General features: G+C 58.2%; 1 protein-coding gene across 1 annotated transcript; it reads left to right on the top strand.

The window, feature by feature from the left end:
• The first annotated feature begins 1,368 nt into the window (after window positions 1–1,368).
• Window positions 1,369–5,066, top strand: LOC140120817 (alpha-1,6-mannosyl-glycoprotein 2-beta-N-acetylglucosaminyltransferase-like). The gene has a single exon (XM_072139769.1). It carries the CDS (start codon window positions 2,764–2,766, stop codon window positions 4,024–4,026), a length of 1,263 nt encoding a protein of 420 aa, XP_071995870.1. The 5' UTR covers window positions 1,369–2,763; the 3' UTR covers window positions 4,027–5,066.
• Window positions 5,067–19,930: the final 14,864 nt, after the last annotated feature.

Here is a 19,930-nt window from a genome sequence, read left to right as displayed (position 1 = left end):
ATCGCCCCGTGTAAGGAGGAGAGTGCTGCGCCCACAGGAGACATCGCCCCGTGTAAGGAGGAGAGTGCGGCGCCCACAGGAGACATCGCCCCGTGTAAGGAGGAGAGTGCGGCGCCCACAGGGGACATCGCCCCGTGTAAGGAGGAGAGTGCGGGGCCCACAGGGGACATCGCCCCGTGTAAGGAGGAGAGTGCGGGGCCCACAGGGGACATCGCCCCGTGTAAGGAGGAGAATGCGACAACCACAGGGGACATCGCACCGTGTAAGGAGGAGAGTGCGGGGCCCACAGGAGACATCGCCCCGTGTAAGGAGGAGAGTGCGGCACCCACAGGAGACATCGCCCCGTGTAAGGGGGAGAGTGCGGGGCCCACAGGAGACATCGCCCCGTGTAAGGGGGAGAGTGCGGCGCCCACAGGAGACATCACCCCGTGTAAGGAGGAGAGTGCGGGGCCCACAAGGGACATCGCCCCGTGTAAGGAGGAGAGTGCGGCGCCCACAGGGGACATCGCACCGTGTAAGGGGCAGAGTGCGGCACCCACAGGGGACATCGCACCGTGTAAGGGGGAGAGTGCGGGGCCCACAGGAGACATCGCCCCGTGTAAGGAGGAGAGTGCGGGGCCCACAGGAGACATCGCCCCGTGTGAGGGGGAGAGTGCGGCGCCCACAGGAGACATCGCCCCGTGTAAGGAGGAGAGTGCGGCGCCCACAGGGGACATCGCCCCGTGTAAGGAGGAGAGTGCGGCGCCCACAGGAGACATCGCCCCGTGTAAGGAGGAGAGTGCGGCGCCCACAGGGGACATCACCCCGTGTAAAGAGTAAGGTGGGTGGGGGTACAGCACCCATAGGTGCCCTCGCCCCATGTAAAGGGTGAGGAGGAGAGTTATTCCTGCACCCACAGGGGGCACTGGGAATGTAAATTTCCTTTCTGGGTTCCTGGAAAGCTGGGTGTCACAGATCCTCAGTCCTCCTGGAGTTACTGGTCTCAGTCACATATAATTATCCGTTACACCCGGCACAGGAGCTGACACTCTTAAGTACTCTTGTACTATCACACCCATCATTACAGGTGATGTGTCAGCTGTGCTGGTAGCTGCGATGATGGGGGTGGTAGTGGCGACATGTACTCAGTTCTCTGGGTTCCTGTTGGGCATGTGAGACCCCTCTGACCCTGAGCTGCCGGGGCCCCACATGTTACCCCTCTCACTTCTACCCCAAGAAGGTGCTGGCAGGGCTGCCCTCAGTAATCATGGCCGCCCCTTCACTCTCCTCATCCTCTCATTGGTGGAAAGTTTCTTGCAGCTCCTCCCCTGTGGGCGGCACTAGAGCGCAATGCGTCGTCAGTGCTGTGTGATTGGCTAGCGGAACGTGACGTCATGCACCCCCTTGGCCGGGTAAAGTCCGCAGACACTTCAGGTGCTCCGTGCCCGGAGGAGGAAGGAGAAGCCGGCGCCAAGACCGAGAGCAGAACCGAGCACAAGACCGGGGGCAGAACACAGAACCGAGCACAAGACCGGGGGCAGAACACAGAACCGAGCACAAGACCGGGGGCAGAACACAGAACCGAGCACAAGACCGGGGGCAGAACACAGAACCGAGCACAAGACCGGGGGCAGAACACAAGACCGAGAGCCGGGCACAGAACCGAGCACAAGACCGGGGGCAGAACACAAGACCGAGAGCCGGGCACAGAACTGAGCACAAGACCGAGAGCAGAACACAGAACCGAGCACAAGACCGGGGGCAGAACACAGAACCGAGGGCAGAACACAATACCGAGACAGAGGGAACAGGTATTGGGGTCAGGCTGTGGGGTCAGTGCTGTGCGGGGTCATAGTCAGGTATTGGGGTCAGTGCTGTGCGGGGTCACAGTCAGGCTGTAGGGTCATAGTCAGGCTGTGGGGTCAGTGCTGTGCGGGGTGACAGTCAGGCTGTAGGGTCATAGTCAGGCTGTGGGGTCAGTGCTGTGCGGGGTGACAGTCAGGCTGTAGGGTCATAGTCAGGCTGTGGGGTCAGTGCTGTGCGGGGTCACAGTCAGGCTGTAGGGTCAGAGTCAGGCATTGGGGTCAGTGCTGTGCGGGGTCACAGTCAGGCTGTAGGGTCATAGTCAGGCTGTGGGGTCAGTGCTGTGCGGGGTCACAGTCAGGCTGTAGGGTCATAGTCAGGCTGTGGGGTCAGTGCTGTGCGGGGTCACAGTCAGGCTGTAGGGTCAGAGTCAGGCATTGGGGTCAGTGCTGTGCGTGGTCACAGTCAGGCTGTAGGGTCAGAGTCAGGCATTGGGGTCAGTGCTGTGCGTGGTCACAGTCAGGCTGTAGGGTCAGAGTCAGGCATTGGGGTCAGTGCTGTGCGGGGTCACAGTCAGGCTGTAGGGTCAGAATCAGGCATTGGGGTCAGTGCTTTGGGGGGGTCAGTGCTGTGCAGGCTCATAGTCAGACATTGGGGTCAGTGCTGTGCAGGGTCATAGTCAGGCTGTGGGGTCAGTGCTGTGCGGGGTCACAGTCAGGCTGTAGGGTCAGAGTCAGGCATTGGGGTCAGTGCTTTGGGGGGGTCAGTGCTGTGCAGGCTCATAGTCAGACATTGGGGTCAGTGCTGTGCAGGGTCATAGTCAGGCTGTGGGGTCACTGCTGTGTGGGGGTCAGTGCTGTGCGGGGTGACAGTCAGGCTGTGGGGTCACTGCTGTGCGGGGTGACAGTCAGGCTGTGGGGTCACTGCTGTGACAGTTAGGGGTGTGCTCAGTGCTGTGCCCTCCCATCCCCTGCTCCTGTCATGCGTCTGACGTTACATAAGAAGAAGATCGCCGCCCTGCTGCTGCTCCTAGGGATGGCGTTCTGCACGTGGCTGCTTCTCACCTCTCGTGGCCTGGATGAGCCTCTCCCTGCAGATCTTCAGCCCAGCGATAAGACCACCGGCTTCCAGGTGCCCGGGGGCTCCCCGCTACAGATGAGACTGGCCGCTTACCGCAACAACCTCCGGCAGCTGATCCGCAACGCAGAGCAGTTCCCGGGGCGTCCGGAGCTGGTGGTGGTGGTGCAGGTGCGTGGCGGCCCGGGCAGTGGCTTACGGCTGCAGCTTCTGGCCGAGTCTCTGCAGAGCGCTGGTCCTGGTGCCACCGGCCGCCTCCTGCTGGTGCTGAGCATGGAGCGCCCGTGCCCAGAGGCCGCCGCCGGCATGGCAGCCATAGACTTCTGCCGGGTGCTGCCCCTCTACTTCCCCTTCAGCCTGAGCTTCTACCCGGACGAGTTTCCTGGCAGTGACCCGGCCGACTGCCCCCGGGATTTACCCAAGGAGTCGGCCCTGCTGAGAGGCTGCACCAACGGCGAGTACCCGGACAGCCACGGCCACTACCGGGAGGCGGCCTTCACCCAGGACAAGCACCACTGGTGGTGGAAGCTGCACTTCACGTGGGAGCGGGTGCGGGAGGTGAGCGGGCACAGCGGGCACATCCTCTTCCTGGAGGAAGGCGACTACCTGCTCCCGGACTGGCTCCAAATCCTGCGGCTCATGGAGAAGCAGTGCCAGGAGGAGGGCTGCCACCTGCTGAGCCTGGGCGGCACCAGCACCCCCGAGCCGTCCCCGGACCCGCAGCACATGGAGCTCAGTGGCTTTGTGGCCTCGCGGCACGGAGCCGCCATCGCCATGCCAAGGGAGACTTACTACCAGCTGATGGGCTGCCTGGCCGAGTTCTGCACCTACGACGACTACAACTGGGACTGGAGCTTACAGCACGTCTCTGCCACCTGCCTGGCGCACCCGCTCAAGGTGCTCTCCGCCCGCCTGCCCCGCGTGCTGACCCTCCCCGCCAGAGCAGAGGAAGGCGGCATGTGCGGGCGCACCGGACCCTGCTCCAACATGGATGCCGCCTTCCAGGCTCTGCGGGCCAAGGTGTGGGAACTCAGCGCCAAACTCTTCCCAAAGACCATCACCGTGACCAACCGGCAACAGGAAGTGCGCAACCCCCCACCCATGAAGAACGGCGGCTGGGGGGACATCAGAGACCACACCCTGTGCCAGTCTTATGCCCGCCTCTAAAGTGCCCAAATAATCAATAGTGACCAAAGAACCTGCGTCCTCCGGACCTCAGATCACTCAGGGATTGATGCTGTGCGCCATTTAGGCGACATGGACCTGTGGACTATGCCCCTCCCCCTGGACTCTTGTGGCCCCGTGCCCTGAGTTGCTGCTTTTTATGCCACGTGTCTTATTGACGATGCCCGGAGGCACCAAAGTGGCTTCTGGGTAAAGAAGGAATTTCATACAATGTAACAGATTGTTCTTAATGTAACTGATTTATTTAATAACTTCTACGTGTCACCCTGGTGAGAGCCAAGCCCCTCCCCCTGGCCCAGCACACCGGGAGCCCTTCCCCCCATCACCTTCCACGTAAATGTCGGGCCGCTGTAGAGCAGATGTTAGCGGTGGCAGGGGTGAGGCATGAGGTCCCGGGCGCCTCAGTCACTGCCTGGAGCCATAATCACTGCACACGTTAACCGTTTACTGGCTGCTGCTGACAACAACAATGCATGAAAGTCTGTGCCTCGCGCCTCATGTCAGCGGTGACTATAGACAATGATGCAACCAAATACTGACCATTATATGGGGCGGAGGTGTCCTGTGCCTCGCGCCTCAGGTCACACCAAATAATACGGAAGCTACAGACCAAATACTGACCAATCAGGTGCCGACACGAGGTGTGAGGTGCCTCAGTCATCTCAGCCGTGGCCACAGATACTTATATACATGGCGCCTCGTGCCTCCCTCTATGAAGATGATACGTGGCGCCTCGTGCCTCCCTCTGTGGAGATGACACGTGGCGCCTCGTGCCTCCCTCTGTGGAGATGACACATGGCGCCTCGTGCCTCCCTCTGTGGAGATGACACGTGGCGCCTCGTGCCTCCCTCTGTGGAGATGACACGTGGCGCCTCGTGCCTCCCTCTGTGGAGATGACACGTGGCGCCTCGTATCTGTGGTCATCATTGTCGGGAGGTGTCTGGTGCCTCGCACCTCGTTCTTGTCTTACATTAAATGTTATATTTAATATATTGTGATTGATATAAAGTTTTATATTTGGATGTCGCCGTCTGCTGTCTGTGTCTCCCCCCGGGGCGCAGGGTCACCCCCCACTGCCCGTACCGATGGATCAGAGAACAGCACACAGGGGGCCCCGGGTACCACACCTCCCGTACTGATACATCAGGGAACAGCACACAGGGGGCCCCGGGTACCACACCTCCCGTACTGATACATCAGGGAACAGCACACAGGGGGCCCCGGGTACCACACCTCCCGTACTGATACATCAGGGAACAGCACACAGGGGGCCCCGGGTACCACACCTCCCGTACTGATAGATCAGGGAACAGCACACAGGGGGCCCCCGAGTACCACACCTCCCGTACCGATAGATCAGGGAACAGCACACAGGGGGCCCCGGGTACCACACCTCCCGTACCGATGGATCAGGGAACAGCACACAGGGGGCCCCGGGTACCACACCTCCCGTACCGATAGATCAGGGAACAGCACACAGGGGGCCCCGGGTACCACACCTCCCGTACTGATAGATCAGGGAACAGCACACAGGGGGCCCCGGGTACCACACCTCCCGTACTGATGGATCAGGGAACAGCACACAGGGGGCCCCGAGTACCACACCACCCGTACCGATAGATCAGGGAACAGCACACAGGGTGCCCCGGGTACCACACCTCCCGTACTGATAGATCAGGGAACAGCACACAGGGGGCCCCGGGTACCACACCTCCAGTACCGATGGATCAGAGAACAGCACACAGGGGGCCCCGGGTACCACACCTCCCGTACTGATGGATCAGAGAACAGCACACAGGGGGCCCCGGGTACCACACCTCCCGTACTGATAGATCAGGGAACAGCACACAGGGGGCCCCCGAGTACCACACCTCCCGTACTGATAGATCAGGGAACAGCACACAGGGGGCCCCGGGTACCACACCTCCCGTACCGATGGATCAGGGAACAGCACACAGGGGGCCCCGGGTACCACACCTCCCGTACTGATAGATCAGGGAACAGCACACAGGGGGCCCCGGGTACCACACCTCCCGTACTGATAGATCAGGGAACAGCACACAGGGGGCCCCCGAGTACCACACCTCCCGTACTGATAGATCAGGGAACAGCACACAGGGGGCCCCGGGTACCACACCTCCCGTACCGATGGATCAGGGAACAGCACACAGGGGGCCCCGGGTACCACACCTCCTGTGCTGATAGATCAGGGAACAGCACACAGGGGGCCCCGGGTACCACACCTCCCGTACTGATAGATCAGGGAACAGCACACAGGGGGCCCCGGGTACCACACCTCCCGTACTGATAGATCAGGGAACAGCACACAGGGGGCCCCGGGTACCACACCTCCCGTACTGATGGATCAGGGAACAGCACACAGGGGGCCCCGGGTACCACACCTCCCGTACTGATAGATCAGGGAACAGCACACAGGGGGCCCCGGGTACCACACCTCCCGTACTGATGGATCAGGGAACAGCACACAGGGGGCCCCGGGTACCACACCTCCCGTACTGATAGATCAGGGAACAGCACACAGGGGGCCCCGGGTACCACACCTCCCGTACTGATAGATCAGGGAACAGCACACAGGGGGCCCCGGGTACCACACCTCCCGTACCGATGGATCAGGGAACAGCACACAGGGGGCCCCGGGTACCACACCTCCCGTACTGATACATCAGGGAACAGCACACAGGGGGCCCCGGGTACCACACCTCCCGTACTGATAGATCAGGGAACAGCACACAGGGGGCCCCGGGTACCACACCTCCCGTACTGATAGATCAGGGAACAGCACACAGGGGGCCCCGAGTACCACACCTCCCGTACCGATGGATCAGGGAACAGCACACAGGGGGCCCCGGGTACCACACCTCCCGTACTGATACATCAGGGAACAGCACACAGGGGGCCCCGGGTACCACACCTCCCGTACTGATGGATCAGGGAACAGCACACAGGGGGCCCCGGGTACCACACCTCCCGTACCGATGGATCAGGGAACAGCACACAGGGGGCCCCGGGTACCACACCTCCCGTACCGATGGATCAGGGAACAGCACACAGGGGGCCCCGGGTACCACACCTCCCGTACTGATACATCAGGGAACAGCACACAGGGGGCCCCGGGTACCACACCTCCCGTACTGATACATCAGGGAACAGCACACAGGGGGCCCCGGGTACCACACCTCCCGTACTGATAGATCAGGGAACAGCACACAGGGGGCCCCGGGTACCACACCTCCCGTACCGATGGATCAGGGAACAGCACACAGGGGGCCCCCGAGTACCACACCTCCCGTACTGATAGATCAAAGAACAGCACACAGGGGGCCCCGGGTACCACACCTCCCGTACTGATGGATCAGGGAACAGCACACAGGGGGCCCCGGGTACCACACCTCCCGTACTGATACATCAGGGAACAGCACACAGGGGGCCCCGGGTACCACACCTCCCGTACTGATGGATCAGGGAACAGCACACAGGGGGCCCCGGGTACCACACCTCCCGTACTGATGGATCAGGGAACAGCACACAGGGGGCCCCGGGTACCACACCTCCCGTACCGATGGATCAGGGAACAGCACACAGGGGGCCCCGGGTACCACACCTCCCGTACTGATACATCAGGGAACAGCACACAGGGGGCCCCGGGTACCACACCTCCCGTACCGATGGATCAGGGAACAGCACACAGGGGGCCCCGGGTACCACACCTCCCGTACCGATGGATCAGGGAACAGCACACAGGGGGCCCCGGGTACCACACCTCCCGTACTGATACATCAGGGAACAGCACACAGGGGGCCCCGGGTACCACACCTCCCGTACTGATACATCAGGGAACAGCACACAGGGGGCCCCGGGTACCACACCTCCCGTACTGATAGATCAGGGAACAGCACACAGGGGGCCCCGGGTACCACACCTCCCGTACCGATGGATCAGGGAACAGCACACAGGGGGCCCCCGAGTACCACACCTCCCGTACTGATAGATCAAAGAACAGCACACAGGGGGCCCCGGGTACCACACCTCCCGTACTGATACATCAGGGAACAGCACACAGGGGGCCCCGGGTACCACACCTCCCGTACTGATACATCAGGGAACAGCACACAGGGGGCCCCGGGTACCACACCTCCCGTACTGATGGATCAGGGAACAGCACACAGGGGGCCCCGGGTACCACACCTCCCGTACCGATAGATCAGAGAACAGCACACAGGGGGCCCCGAGTACCACACCTCCCGTACTGATGGATCAGAGAACAGCACACAGGGGGCCCCGGGTACCACACCTCCCGTACTGATACATCAGGGAACAGCACACAGGGGGCCCCGGGTACCACACCTCCCGTACTGATGGATCAGGGAACAGCACACAGGGGGGCCCGGGTACCACACCTCCCGTACCGATAGATCAGGGAACTGCACACAGGGGGCCCCGGGTACCACACCTCCCGTACCGATGGATCAGGGAACAGCACACAGGGGGCCCCGGGTACCACACCTCCCGTACTGATAGATCAGGGAACGGCACACAGGGGGCCCCGGGTACCACACCTCCCGTACCGATAGATCAGGGAACAGCACACAGGGGGCCCCGGGTACCACACCTCCCGTACTGATAGATCAGGGAACAGCACACAGGGGGCCCCGGGTACCACACCTCCCGTACTGATGGATCAGGGAACAGCACACAGGGGGCCCCGGGTACCACACCTCCCGTACTGATAGATCAGAGAACAGCACACAGGGGGCCCCGGGTACCACACCTCCCGTACCGATAGATCAGGGAACAGCACACAGGGGGGCCCGGGTACCACACCTCCCGTACTGATGGATCAGGGAACAGCACACAGGGGGCCCCGGGTACCACACCTCCCGTACTGATGGATCAGGGAACAGCACACAGGGGGCCCCGGGTACCACACCTCCCGTTCTGATAGATCAGGGAACAGCACACAGGGGGCCCCGGGTACCACACCACCCGTTCTGATAGATCAGGGAACAGCACACAGGGGGCCCCGGGTACCACACCTCCCGTTCTGATAGATCAGGGAACAGCACACAGGGGGCCCCGAGTACCACACCTCCCGTACTGATGGATCAGAGAACAGCACACAGGGGGCCCCGGGTACCACACCTCCCGTACCGATGGATCAGGGAACAGCACACAGGGGGCCCCGGGTACCACACCTCCCGTACCGATGGATCAGAGAACAGCACACAGGGGGCCCCGGGTACCACACCTCCCGTACCGATGGATCAGGGAACAGCACACAGGGGGCCCCGGGTACCGCACCTCCCGTACTGATGGATCAGAGAACAGCACACAGGGGGCCCCGGGTACCACACCTCCCGTACTGATACATCAGGGAACAGCACACAGGGGGCCCCGGGTACCACACCTCCCGTACCGATGGATCAGGGAACAGCACACAGGGGGGCCCGGGTACCACACCTCCTGTGCTGATGGATCAGGGAACAGCACACAGGGGGCCCCGGGTACCACACCTCCCGTACTGATAGATCAGGGAACAGCACACAGGGGGCCCCGAGTACCACACCTCCCGTACTGATGGATCAGAGAACAGCACACAGGGGGCCCCGGGTACCACACCTCCCGTACCGATGGATCAGGGAACAGCACACAGGGGGCCCCGGGTACCACACCTCCCGTACCGATAGATCAGGGAACAGCACACAGGGGGCCCCCGAGTACCACACCTCCCGTACCGATGGATCAGGGAACAGCACACAGGGGGCCCCGGGTACCACACCTCCCGTACTGATAGATCAGGGAACAGCACACAGGGGGCCCCGGGTACCACACCTCCCGTACCGATAGATCAGGGAACAGCACACAGGGGGCCCCGGGTACCACACCTCCTGTGCTGATAGATCAGGGAACAGCACACAGGGGGCCCCGGGTACCACACCTCCCGTACCGATGGATCAGGGAACAGCACACAGGGGGCCCCGGGTACCACACCTCCCGTACCGATAGATCAGGGAACAGCACACAGGGGGCCCCGGGTACCACACCTCCCGTACTGATGGATCAGAGAACAGCACACAGGGGGCCCCGGGTACCACACCTCCCGTACTGATGGATCAGGGAACAGCACACAGGGGGCCCCGGGTACCACACCTCCCGTACTGATAGATCAGGGAACAGCACACAGGGTGCCCCGAGTACCACACCTCCCGTACTGATACATCAGGGAACAGCACACAGGGGGCCCCGGGTACCACACCTCCCGTACTGATACATCAGGGAACAGCACACAGGGGGCCCCGGGTACCACACCTCCCGTACCGATAGATCAGGGAACAGCACACAGGGGGCCCCGGGTACCACACCTCCCGTACTGATAGATCAGGGAACAGCACACAGGGGGCCCCGGGTACCACACCTCCTGTACCGATAGATCAGGGAACAGCACACAATCCGATCGCGTGCGGCAATCCCACTGCAAGTCGACGCAAAACGGAAATAATTGCGAAACCCGCTGAAAGTGCGGAGTTCGGATTCTTAGTAAATGACCCCCATTGAGTCGGGGAAAAGGGCGGGGTCCCGGGTCCCTTCCCTAGTATGGAGGCCTGGAGAACCAGTCTCCCTTAGTTTCTAGTCCATTATTTCAGGAGTTGATTGGGAATGAATTATCCGTCACCGGCCGCGGCTCCTGCGAGGATCCACAAGTTCTGGATTCTAGAATCACATCCGGCTGCAGGTCCCCGGGATTTGACCAATGAGGGTCCTCAGGACACCGGAGGGAGGGATGTCCCATAGTCTGCGGAGAAGCAGAGGTCACAGGATGGAGAAGGAGCCGGCACCTTCTTCTGCCCCATAGCAGATTCCTGGAAACACACCGGATCACAGCCCTACAGAACGATACAGGGATCTACTGGATCCGGGACAAGATCCATGTGATCTCCATATAAGATGTGGCTCCATATTCTGCAGGATGACGATCCGCCTGATACCATTGGAAGAGGATTGGATTTTGAAGGATGCGCTAAGAGGGGTCACCCTCCCCTTCGGGACCCTCCTATAGTATCGGGTACAGATCGGGTCACGCAGGGCGTCAGCTGGTATGTGGAGGACCCTGAGGACCATCTGTGATGGAGAGATGATGGATGATGTCTCCGGGGACGTTGTCGGCCGCTCTGGCTCCATACAGATCGATCCCACGTGAGAAAGGCGATGAATGCGCGGCACGGTCCCGGCCAATCACAAGGACTTACTGATGAGGAGGAGAGAATTCAGCCTCCTGTGTGATGGACGCTCAGGGCTTCAGCTAAGAGCGGTCCCAGGTCCTTCTACGTGAACTACTAGAATTCAGAAATTGTCCTAAAAACTACAAAGGCCTTAAATGAGTTTTGAAGAAATTATAATCATCACAAAGTAATGTTACACAGTTACAAAGTCAGAAACACTGGGCACCGCAATGGGTGCAAACCTCACCTCAAAAACATTGGGCACCGCAATGGGTGCAAACCTCACCTCAAAAACATTGGGCACCGCAATGGGTGAAAACCTCACCTCAGAAACACTGGGCACCGCAATGGGTGAAAACCTCACCTCAGAAACACTGGGCACCGCAATGGGTGCAAACCTCACCTCAGAAACACTGGGCACCGCAATGGGTGCAAACCTCACCTCAGAAACACTGGGCACCGCAATGGGTGCAAACCTCACCTCAGAAACACTGGGCACCGCAATGGGTGCAAACCTCACCTCAGAAACACTGGGCACCGCAATGGGTGCAAACCTCACCTCAGAAACACTGGGCACCGCAATGGGTGCAAACCTCACCTCAGAAACACTGGGCACCGCAATGGGTGCAAACCTCACCTCAGAAACACTGGGCACCGCAATGGGTGCAAACCTCACCTCAGAAACACTGGGCACCGCAATGGGTGCAAACCTCACCTCAGAAACATTAGGCACCGCAATGGGTGCAAACCTCACCTCAAAAACATTGGGCACCGCAATGGGTGCAAACCTCACCTCAGAAACACTGGGCACCGCAATGGGTGCAAACCTCACCCCATCCACATGTCCTAACCAGCACACAGGAGATGCAGCATATGTGGGATTCTGGAGACCTACAGCTCCTGGTTAGGGGGAGCCACTACCCTAATCCAATTACTGGGGACCCATCACCACATTTTACCCCAATAAACGAGGAGCCCCCACAGGTGGGGTACAAAATGTACTTCTAGAATTGTCTTTTATGTGAGATTTCACCCATTTACTCCCATGGTCCCCCATATCTCCGGTTCTATAGTGGCCTCGAAACATCCACATCCATGGTGCCACATAAAAGCTAAGAATCTCATCCACCAGATTACATGGGGTTCCATGGAAACGAAAACAGGGGCGTCTAGTGTGACCCCCCCCCCCTGCAGCCTATGACTCTTCTCTGCTCATTATCATGTGACTTTGAAGGAGAGTCACATAAAAAGGGGAATTCTAGAAGGACATCTCCTGCCCGGCCTGAGGGGGATTGGAGGTCGGGCAAAATCTGATGATTTCCCTTTACGTGTGGGAAACTGAGGAGTAGATTTCCCCAGATAAGAAGAAACTCTCCGTCTCCAAAGTTACAACAAAACACAAAAGATTCAGAAAACAAGGTTACCCCAAAACCCCAAGGGATGTGCTGGGACTTGTGGTCCGACCTTCTAATACTGGAGACCAATGGGGAAGGAGTCGGACTGATTCGTTTAGTGGGGCCCTTTAAAGACCAAGAGAAGTCCCTAGAGAAAGTCCTGGATAATGTGTGGGGGTGCAGTGACAGGGCAGATCTTAGGTCCAAGATTACAGGAGGACCCACCATGATGTACAGGACAAAAAGGAACCTATGGGATTGGATGGTCCACAGCCACCTTCCCCCAGTGGGGCAAGTGGAAAGGCCACGGGGCAAAATAAAATCGGTCAAAAATAGATGGAAAATCAGGAAAAGGATTTTGAGTCAGTGACTCTTACAAATGCTAAGACTGGAGAATATTCCGGAACAGAAGATCAGACAGGAGCGTAGTCAGGAGCAGGGGATGAGCCAGGAGTGTAGTCAGGAGCAGGGGATGAGCCAGGAGTGTAGTCAGGAGTAGAGGATCAGACAGGAGTGTAGTCAGGAGCCAGGGATCAGACAGGAGTGTAGTCAGGAGAAAGGGATCAGACAGGAGTGTAGTCAGGAGAAGGGGATCACACAGGAACATAGTCAGGAGCACGGGATCAGACAGGAGCGTAGTCAGGAGCAAGGAATCAGACAGGAGTGTAGTCAGGAGCAGGGGATCAGACAGGAGCGTAGTCAGGAGAAGGGGATCACACAGGAACATAGTCAGGAGCACGGGATCAGACAGGAGCGTAGTCAGGAGCAGACAGGTGTGTAGTCAGGAACAAGGGATCAGACAGGAGTGTAGTCAGGAGCAAGGGATCAGACAGGAGCGTAGTCAGGAGCAGAGGATCAGACAGGAGCGTAGTCAGGAGCAGGGGATCAGACAGGAGTGTAGTCAGGAGCAGGGGATCAGACAGGAGCGTAGTCAGGAGTAGACAGGAGCATAGTCAGGAGCAAGGGATCAGACAGGAGTGTAGTCAGGAGCAGGGGATCAGACAGGAGTGTAGTCAGGAGCCAGGGATCAGACAGGAGTGTAGTCAGGAGCAGGGGATCAGACAGGAGCGTAGTCAGGAGCAAGGGATCAGACAGGAGTGTAGTCAGGAGCAGGGGATCAGACAGGAGTGTAGTCAGGAGCAGGGAATCAGACAGGAGTGTAGTCAGGAGCAAGGGATCAGACAGGAGTGTAGTCAGGAGCAGAGGATCAGACAGGAGCGTAGTCAGGAGCAGGGGATCAGACAGGAGTGTAGTCAGGAGCCAGGGATCAGACAGGAGTGTAGTCAGGAGCAGGGGATCAGACAGGAGCGTAGTCAGGAGCAAGGGATCAGACAGGAGTGTAGTCAGGAGCAGGGGATCAGACAGGAGTGTAGTCAGGAGCAGGGGAGCAGACAGGAGTGTAGTCAGGAGCAAGGGATCAGACAGGAGTGAAGTCAGGAGAAGGGGATCAGACAGGAGTGTAGTCAGGAGCAGGGGATCAGACAGGAGTGTAGTCAGGAGCCAGGGATCAGACAGGAGCGTAGTCAGGAGCAGGGGATCAGACAGGAGCGTAGTCAGGAGAAGGGGAGCAGACAGGAGCGTAGTCAGGAGCAAGGGATCAGACAGGAGTGTAGTCAGGAGCAGGGGATCAGACAGGAGCGTAGTCAGGAGAAGGGGATCAGACAGGAGTATAGTCAGGATTAGGGGATCAGACAGGAGTGTAGTCAGGAGCAGGGGATGAGAAAGGAGTGTAGTCAGGAGCAGGGGATCAGACAGGAGTGTAGTCAGGAGCAGGGGATCAGACAGGAGTGTAGTCAGGAGCAGGGGATCAGACAGGAGTGTAGTCAGGAGCAGGGGATCAGACAGGAGTGTAGTCAGGTGAAGGGGATCAGACAGGAGTGTAGTCAGGAGCAGGGGATCAGACAGGAGTGTAGTCAGGAGCAAGGGATCAGACAGGAGTATAGTCAGGAGCAAGGGATCAGACAGGAGTGTAGTCAGGAGCAGGGGATCAGACAGGAGCGTAGTCAGGAGAAGGGGATCAGACAGGAGTGTAGTCAGGAGCAAGGGATCAGACAGGAGCGTAGTCAGGAGTAGGGGATCAGACAGGAGTGTAGTCAGGAGCAGGGGATCAGACAGGAGTGTAGTCAGGAGTAAGGGATCAGACAAGAGTGTAGTCAGGAGAAGGGGATCAGACAGGAGTGTAGTCAGGAGAAGGGGATCAGACAGAAATGTAGTCAGGAGAAGGGGATCAGACAGGAGTGTAGTCAGGAGCAGAGGATCAGACAGGAGCGTAGTCAGGAGTAAGGGAGCAGAAAGGAGCGTAGTCAGGAGAAGAGGATCAGACAGGAGTGTAGTCAGGAGCCAGGAATCAGACAGAAGTGTAGTCAGGAGCAGGGGATCAGACAGGAGTGTAGTCAGGAGCAGGGGATCAGACAGGAGTGTAGTCAGGAGCAAGGGATCAGACAGGAGTGTAGTCAGGAGCCAGGGATGAGCCAGGAGCGTAGTCAGGAGCAGGGGATCAGACAGGAGCGTAGTCAGGAGTAGGGGATCAGACAGGAGTGTAGTCAGGAGCAGAGGATCAGACAGGAGCGTAGTCAGGAGCAGAGGATCAGACAGGAGCGTAGTCAGGAGCAGAGGATCAGACAGGAGTGTAGTCAGGAGTAAGGGAGCAGACAGGAGCGTAGTCAGGAGCAGGGGATCAGACAGGAGTGTAGTCAGGAGTAGGGGATCAGACAGGAGTGTAGTCAGGAGAAGGGGATCAGACAGGAGTGTAGTCAGGAGAAGAGGATCAGACAGGAGTATAGTCAGGAGTAAGGGAGCAGACAGGAGTGTAGTCAGGAGCAGGGGATGAGCCAGGAGTGTAGTCAGGAGCAGGGGATCAGACAGGACTGCAGTCAGGAGCAGGGGATCAGACAGGAGTGTAGTCAGGAGAAGAGGATCAGACAGGAGTGTAGTCAGGAGCCAGGGATCAGACAGGAATGTAGGCAGGAGCAGGGGATCAGACAGGAGCGTAGTCAGGAGCCAGGGATCAGACAGGAATGTAGGCAGGAGCAGGGGATCAGACAGGAGTGTAGTCAGGAGTAGGGGATCAGACAGGAGTGTAGTCAGGAGCAGGGGATCAGACAGGAGTGTAGTCAGGAGCAGGGGATCAGACAGGAGCGTAGTCAGGAGCAGAGGATCAGACAGGAGTGTAGTCAAGAGTAAGGGAGCAGACAGGAGCGTAGTCAGGAGCAGGGGATCAGACAGGAGTGTAGGCAGGAGCAGAGGATCAGACAGGAGTGTAGTCAGGAGTAGGGGATCAGACAGGAATGTAGGCAGGAGCAGGGGATCAGACAGGAGTGTAGTCAGGAGCAAGAGATCAGACAGGAGCGTAGTCAGGAGCAAGGGATCAGGAAGGAGAATAGTCAGGAGCAAGAGATCAGACAGGAGCGTAGTCAGGAGCAAGGGATCAGGCAGGAGTATAGTTAGGATTAGGGGATCAGACAGGAGTGTAGTCAGGAGCAAGGGATCAGACAGGAGTGTAGTCAGGAGCAAGGGATCAGACAGAAGTATAGTCAGGAGCCAGGGATCAGACAGGAGTGTAGTCAGGAGCAGGGGATCAGACAGGAGTGTAGTCAGGAGTAGGGGATCAGACAGGAGTGTAGTCAGGAGCCAGGCATCAGACAGGAGTGTAGTCAGGAGCAGGGGATCAGACAGGAGCGTAGTCAGGATTAGGGGATCAGACAGGAGTGTAGTCAGGAGGAAGGGATCAGACAGGAGTGTAGTCAGGAGCCAGGGATCAGACAGGAGTGTAGTCAGGAGCAAGGGATAAGACAGGAGTCTAGTCAGGAGCAAGGGATCAGACAGGAGCGTAGTCAGGAGCAGCGGATCAGACAGGAGCGTAGTCAGGAGCACGGGATCAGACAGGAGTGTACTCAGGAGAAGGGGATCAGACAGGAGTGTAGTCAGGAGCAAGGGATCAGACAGGAGTGTAGTCAGGAGCAAGGGATCAGACAGGAGTGTAGTCAGGAGCAAGGGATCAGACAGGAGTGTAGTCAGGAGCAGGGGATCAGACAGGAGCGTAGTCAGGAGCAAGGGATGAGACAGGAGTGTGGTCAGGAGCAGGGGATCAGACAGGAGTGTAGTCAGGAGCAGGGGATCAGACAGGAGTGTAGTCAGGAGCAGGGGATCAGACAGGAGTGTAGTCAGGAGCAGGGGATCAGACAGGAGTATAGTCAGGATTAGGGGATCAGACAGGAGTATAGTCAGGAGCAGGGGATCAGATAGGAGTGTAGTCAGGAGCAGGGGATCAGACAGGAGTGTAGTCAGGAGCAGGGGATCAGACAGGAGTGTAGTCAGGAGCAAGGGATCAGACAGGAGTGTAGTCAGGAGCAAGGGATCAGACAGGAGTGTAGTCAGGAGCAAGGGATCAGACAGGAGTGTAGTCAGGAGCAAGGGATCAGACAGGAGTGTAGTCAGGAGCAGGGGATCAGACAGGAGTGTAGTCAGGAGCAGGGGATCAGACAGGAGTATAGTCAGGATTAGGGGATCAGACAGGAGTGTAGTCAGGAGCCAGGGATCAGACAGGAGTGTAGTCAGGAGCAAGGGATAAGACAGGAGTGTAGTCAGGAGCAAGGGATAAGACAGGAGTGTAGTCAGGAGCAAGGGATCAGACAGGAGCGTAGTCAGGAGCACGGGATCAGACAGGAGTGTACTCAGGAGAAGGGGATCAGACAGGAGTGTAGTCAGGAGCATGGGATCAGACAGGAGTGTAGTCAGGAGAAAGGGATCAGACAGGAGCGTAGTCAGGAGCAGGGGATCAGACAGGAGTGTAGTCAGGAGCAAGGGATCAGACAGGAGTATAGTCAGGATTAGGGGATCAGACAGGAGTGTAGTCAGGAGCCAGGGATCAGACAGGAGTGTAGTCAGGAGCAAGGGATAAGACAGGAGTGTAGTCAGGAGCAAGGGATAAGACAGGAGTGTAGTCAGGAGCAAGGGATCAGACAGGAGCGTAGTCAGGAGCACGGGATCAGACAGGAGTGTACTCAGGAGAAGGGGATCAGACAGGAGTGTAGTCAGGAGCATGGGATCAGACAGGAGTGTAGTCAGGAGCAGGGGATCAGACAGGAGCGTAGTCAGGAGCAGGGGATCAGACAGGAGTGTAGTCAGGAGCAAGGGATCAGACAGGAGTGTAGTCAGGAGCAGGGTATCAGACAGGAGTGTAGTCAGGAGCAGGGGATCAGACAGGAGTGTAGTCAGGAGCAGCGGATCAGACAGGAGTATAGTCAGGATTAGGGGATCAGACAGGAGTGTAGTCAGGAGCAAGGGATCAGACAGGAGTGTAGTCAGGAGCCAGGGATCAGACAGGAGTGTAGTCAGGAGCAAGGGATAAGACAGGAGTGTAGTCAGGAGCAAGGGATCAGACAGGAGTGTAGTCAGGAGCAGGGGACCAGACAGGAGTGTAGTCAGGAGCAGGGGATCAGACAGGAGTGTAGTCAGGAGCAGGGGATCAGACAGGAGTATAGTCAGGATTAGGGGATCAGACAGGAGTGTAGTCAGGAGCAAGGGATCAGACAGGAGTGTAGTCAGGAGCCAGGGATCAGACAGGAGTGTAGTCAGGAGCAAGGGATAAGACAGGAGTGTAGTCAGGAGCAAGGGATCAGACAGGAGCGTAGTCAGGAGCAGGGGATCAGACAGGAGCGTAGTCAGGAGCACGGGATCAGACAGGAGCGTAGTCAGGAGCACGGGATCAGACAGGAGTGTACTCAGGAGAAGGGGATCAGACAGGAGTGTAGTCAGGAGCAGGGGATCAGACAGGAGTGTAGTCAGGAGCAGGGGATCAGACAGGAGTGTAGTCAGGAGCCAGGGATCAGACAGGAGTGTAGTCAGGAGCAGGGGATCAGACAGGAGCGTAGTCAGGAGCAAGGGATCAGACAGGAGTGTAGTCAGGAGCAGGGGATCAGACAGGAGTGTAGTCAGGAGCAGGGGATCAGACAGGAGTATAGTTAGGATTAGGGGATCAGACAGGAGCGCAGTCAGGAGCAAGGGATCAGACAGGAGCGCAGTCAGGAGCAAGGGATGAGCCAGGAGTGTAGTCAGGAGCAAGGGATCAGACAGGAGTGTAGTCAGGAGCAGGGGATCAGACAGGAGTGTAGTCAGGAGCACGGGATCAGACAGGAGTGTAGTCAGGAGCAAGGGATCAGACAGGAGTGTAGTCAGGAGCAAGGGATCAGACAGGAGTGTAGTCAGGAGCAAGAGATCAGACAGGAGTGTAGTCAGGAGCAAGGGATCAGACAGGAGTGTAGTCAGGAGCAAGGGATCAGACAGGAGTGTAGTCAGGAGCAAGGGATCAGACAGGAGTGTAGTCAGGAGCAGGGGATCAGACAGGAGTGTAGTCAGGAGCAGGGGATCAGACAGGAGCGTAGTCAGGAGTAGGGGATTAGACAGGAGTGTAGTCAGGAGCAAGGGATCAGACAGGAGTGTAGTCAGGAGCAGGGGATCAGACTGGAGCATAGTCAGGAGAAGGGGATCAGACAGAAGAGTAGTCAGGAGCAAGGGATCAGACAGGAACATAGTCAGGAGCAGACAGGAGCGTAGTCAGGAGCAAGGGATCAGACAGGAACATAGTCAGGAGAAGGGGATCAGACAGGAGCGTAGTCAGGAGCAGAGAATCAGACAGGAGTGTAGTCAGGAGCAGAGAATCAGACAGGAGTGTAGTCAGGAGCAAGGGATCAGACAGGAGCGCAGTCAGGAGCAAGGGATCAGCCAGGAGTGTAGTCAGGAGCAAGGGATCGGACAGGAGTGTAGTCAGGAGCAAGGGATCGGACAGGAGTGTAGTCAGGAGCAAGGGATCAGACAGGAGTGTAGTCAGGAGCAAGGGATCAGACAGGAGTGTAGTCAGGAGCAAGGGATCAGACAGGAGTGTAGTCAGGAGCAAGGGATCAGACAGGAGTGTAGTCAGGAGCAGGGGATCAGACAGGAGTGTAGTCAGGAGCAGGGGATCAGACAGGAGTGTAGTCAGGAGCAAGGTATCAGACAGGAGTGTAGTCAGGAGCAGGGGATCAGACAGGAGTGTAGTCAGGAGCAGGGGATCAGACAGGAGTGTAGTCAGGAGAAGGGGATCAGACAGGAGTGTAGTCAGGAGAAGGGGATCAGACAGGAGTGTAGTCAGGAGCAGGGGATCAGACAGGAGCGTAGTCAGGAGTAGGGGATTAGACAGGAGTGTAGTCAGGAGCAAGGGATCAGACAGGAGTGTAGTCAGGAGCAGGGGATCAGACAGGAGTGTAGTCAGGAGCA

This window comes from Engystomops pustulosus, chromosome 3 (genome assembly GCF_040894005.1).
Source record: "Engystomops pustulosus chromosome 3, aEngPut4.maternal, whole genome shotgun sequence".
Classification (NCBI taxonomy): domain Eukaryota; kingdom Metazoa; phylum Chordata; class Amphibia; order Anura; family Leptodactylidae; genus Engystomops; species Engystomops pustulosus.
Note: the sequence above shows the minus strand (reverse complement) of the source record. Positions and strands in the feature narration are given on the sequence as shown.